At 36.4% G+C, this 3,287-nt stretch overlaps 1 protein-coding gene across 1 annotated transcript; it reads right to left on the bottom strand.

Annotated features, from left to right (window-relative positions):
• Positions 1 to 388: 388 nt before the first annotated feature.
• LOC107784433 (expansin-like A2) lies at positions 389 to 2,927 on the bottom strand (the record flags this gene model as incomplete). Its single annotated transcript, NM_001425834.1, is given in 6 exon segments — positions 389 to 649; positions 652 to 888; positions 985 to 1,117; positions 2,100 to 2,278; positions 2,425 to 2,534; positions 2,749 to 2,927. Coding segments are annotated over 5 exon segments (780 nt in total), but the record flags the coding sequence as incomplete, so codon positions are not given.
• Between the last annotated feature and the right edge of the window lie 360 nt (positions 2,928 to 3,287).

The raw sequence follows: 3,287 nt of genomic DNA on the forward strand, positions 1-3,287 counted from the left end.
CGCCGTGCGGAGTGATTTGAAAAATGTGGGCACAAGGTGCCATGTGTGTAAGGTTTGGAAGTTGTGATTTATGATCTGAGATTACGAGAAGTGGTACTTGAGGTAACTCTTGTTGAAATTTGTGCATTAGGAATAATTTGATTGATTGAGTGTCATCGGTTTTCCTTATTTGAACATATTCATATTTCATCTGTACCCGGACCATGTTGTTGCCTAATTACTTGGCTGTCACTCGTTGACATTCGTGCTCCCATTAATTTCACCGTTGGTTGTAATTTGAAATCCTTCTGCTATTGGCCTTATATTGATGTTCTTTCCTTACTAGTTTTATGTTATATCCTGCACATGTTTACATGTCTTGTAGGTATTGTGCATGGTGAAGTCTTTGCAAATATGAAGATCTCTACATAAGCATAGGGACAACTGGGACAAGGAGAGAAGTGTTTTAAGATATCTGAACATTAGTGAATGTCTTGGAAAGCTATAATACATATTATGAGCAACTTATTAAAACCCAAAAATAAAATAAAAATGAAACTCCTATTATATCAATCTAGATATATATCTTCTTTGCACCTATGGACGCGAGAACTAATGTCTATTCACACAGATTGTGACAAGCGAAAAAAAAAAAAACTAAGGGCGTTTCCAGGTTCCATCATCACAAGGAGAACAACCCTCTTGAGCAATGTCAGTGATCTGAAGTCGTGTGTCATAGATCACCCCATTCCTCCAATTAGCCGGTAGTACTGCCTTAGCCCAATACCACTTGCCGTCAAACCCGGCTGTCACCACCAACCTAAATTGTAATGCTCCCTTCGGTACTCTGCTTGTGTCCCAAACTGCTCCCTCATTTCGGCTCATGAAACTCCAGTTAGATGATCCAACCTAAACGCACCACCAACATTAGTTAATTGGTACAAAAACCAATAGTTCTACTGAACTCGAAAAGAATTTGTGTATAATACTAGAGTAGTAGTTTACCTGAGCTACATCAATACCAACGATTTCAGTTTGACCCCCTTGATACAAGAAGGTGATTGATAGATAATTTGGCCTTTTGCTTGATTGTTCCACCCGAATAGCCAAATTCTTGTTTTTGAAATCACAAGGCACCCTGTCCCCACCAAAAATATTATTCCCGCAATATTAGCTTTAGCGTATAAGCATCCATCTGGAAATCTTATCCTATCAATTATTCTCTAATGCAATCGTGAATATGTGTACATATCATGACTTCAATATAATACACGTGCATAATGCTCTGGAGAGTGATGTTCACTTGTCTATCTAATCTAGTGGGGGCATGCTAACATAGTTTTGCTTTCTTAAAAGGTCCGTACTATTTTTAAAAAAAATAAAGATCTTTTGGCAGTTGTAACAAAACCACCTAAGCTAGCATCACTATCGATGTGTTAAGGACTTGGAACGCATTATTTGTGGTCCCTCCATTTGTCTTTTCTTAAGGAGCTCTTGAACAGTTTGGCCTAAACTCAAACAATTACGCAAGTGTAAGTGCACAATTTTGCACTCATGAGAAATTTGTACTCTCTCTAGCTTAACGCCACACGTTTCACTTCTCGAGACCATATAAAATTTGATTAAGGTTGGATATAAATTCCAAATTTATTTTGAAAAATTTGATTTGGGTGAAATTTGGTTTGAAAATAAAAATGTGCCTTTATTTTGGAAAAACTATGTATATAATTCCCAAATTTTGGAATTTTGGCCCAAAATCAGCAATTGGGGTGATTTTGGGATTTGAATTTGGGACTTTGTCAAAATGTGGGCAAAATTTATGGCTAAACATGAGTTTTGAAAATAAATCCCAAATTTATTCTGGCAAAACTCATGGTCAAACGAGTCCTAACATTTTGAAATGTATTTTTTATTGTATTGACATGACAAATTATAATACTTTCATATTTTTTTAATATTTATATTTATATATTAAAATATTAAATTGATCTAATTCAAATTAACCTCAAGATTGGTCGAATTAATTCTCAAAAAGCAAAAAATGTTGCATAAATTGAGATTGAAAGAGTACATAGTAGTAGACTAGTAGTGCACAGAGTAAGTGAAGGTAACCTACGGACCTTTTGTACTCAACATCGACGATACCGAGTTTGAGAAGGTCTTGAGCTTTGCCTTGATTAGCCATGGCGCTGAAAGCTCTGCTACTGACTACAAAATCTGTTTGGTTGTTGGTATTCTGATCAGTTACAGTCACCGTTGTGCCTTCTTTTGAACAAAGTTTTGAATTCTTGCATCTTATCTGCAATTCAATTAGGTTCCATAAAATCATCTGGAAAAATATTGAATATATTTACAGTAACTAAAATTTCCACTTTTTTTTTCTTTTGGTGAAGTAAATCGAATTGCATATGCGCTATGGGACGAAAATGGTAAGTAAATTAAAACCTGAAAACAAGCACCACAACGAGCTCCCTCTTTGTAGAGACTAGGAACTGCTGCTGCAAGGCGACCCCCATTAAAGCCTACAGCTGAGGAGCCATAACCACAAGCACCAGCTGTAAAAATGAAATCATACACAAATTAAAGAGTGATTAACAAGTGGAAAGAGTAATAGTATTATGTCTGAGAAGATGCTCAATAAGTTTAAAAACAAGGTTTCTTTTTAGTTTCAACAGAAAACAGAGGAATATATAGTTACATCAAGATTATAAAAATAAAGAAACGAGCTAGAGGGAAATGAGTAGGGTTAGAAAATATAAAAAAGCTTACACTGAAGGGCAGAAGCCTTGGAAAAGTAAGCAACCTTTGATTGGTGGACACAGCGATCGCAAGCTGTTGCAGAGGAGATCATAAGAAGAAAGAATAAGCAGGAAACTATGGGGAGAGCCATATTTCTTTGGTCAAGAAAATGTAGAGAGAGGATATACTGACTAACTGATTGACTAAATGGGGAGTGGCGAGGTCTATATATATATAAATACTCTGATAGAACTGATTGAAATAGTAATAGTAGCCTCTTAACGCGATGTCGCGTTTGTTTTGTAAATTTGTTGCCATGTATAGAGCAAAAAGGAGGAACAGTAAATAAATCCAAACAGGAGATAAGGAAAAAAGTGTAAGATAGTTTGTTATTGGCAAGTTAGAAGTGGGATTCTTCCCACATCGGAAGAAAGAAGTTCCGTGCCTGTTATGTGAAACACCTTCGAGACCGACCTTACTCGTATCGTGTCTGTTAGCCTCGGAACTGATCATTATGAGACTGACTCAACAGGCACGAGATTGACTCAACAGGCATGAGATCCTAAAGT

The sequence above is a fragment of the Nicotiana tabacum genome, chromosome 6 (assembly GCF_000715075.1).
Source record: "Nicotiana tabacum cultivar K326 chromosome 6, ASM71507v2, whole genome shotgun sequence".
Classification (NCBI taxonomy): domain Eukaryota; kingdom Viridiplantae; phylum Streptophyta; class Magnoliopsida; order Solanales; family Solanaceae; genus Nicotiana; species Nicotiana tabacum.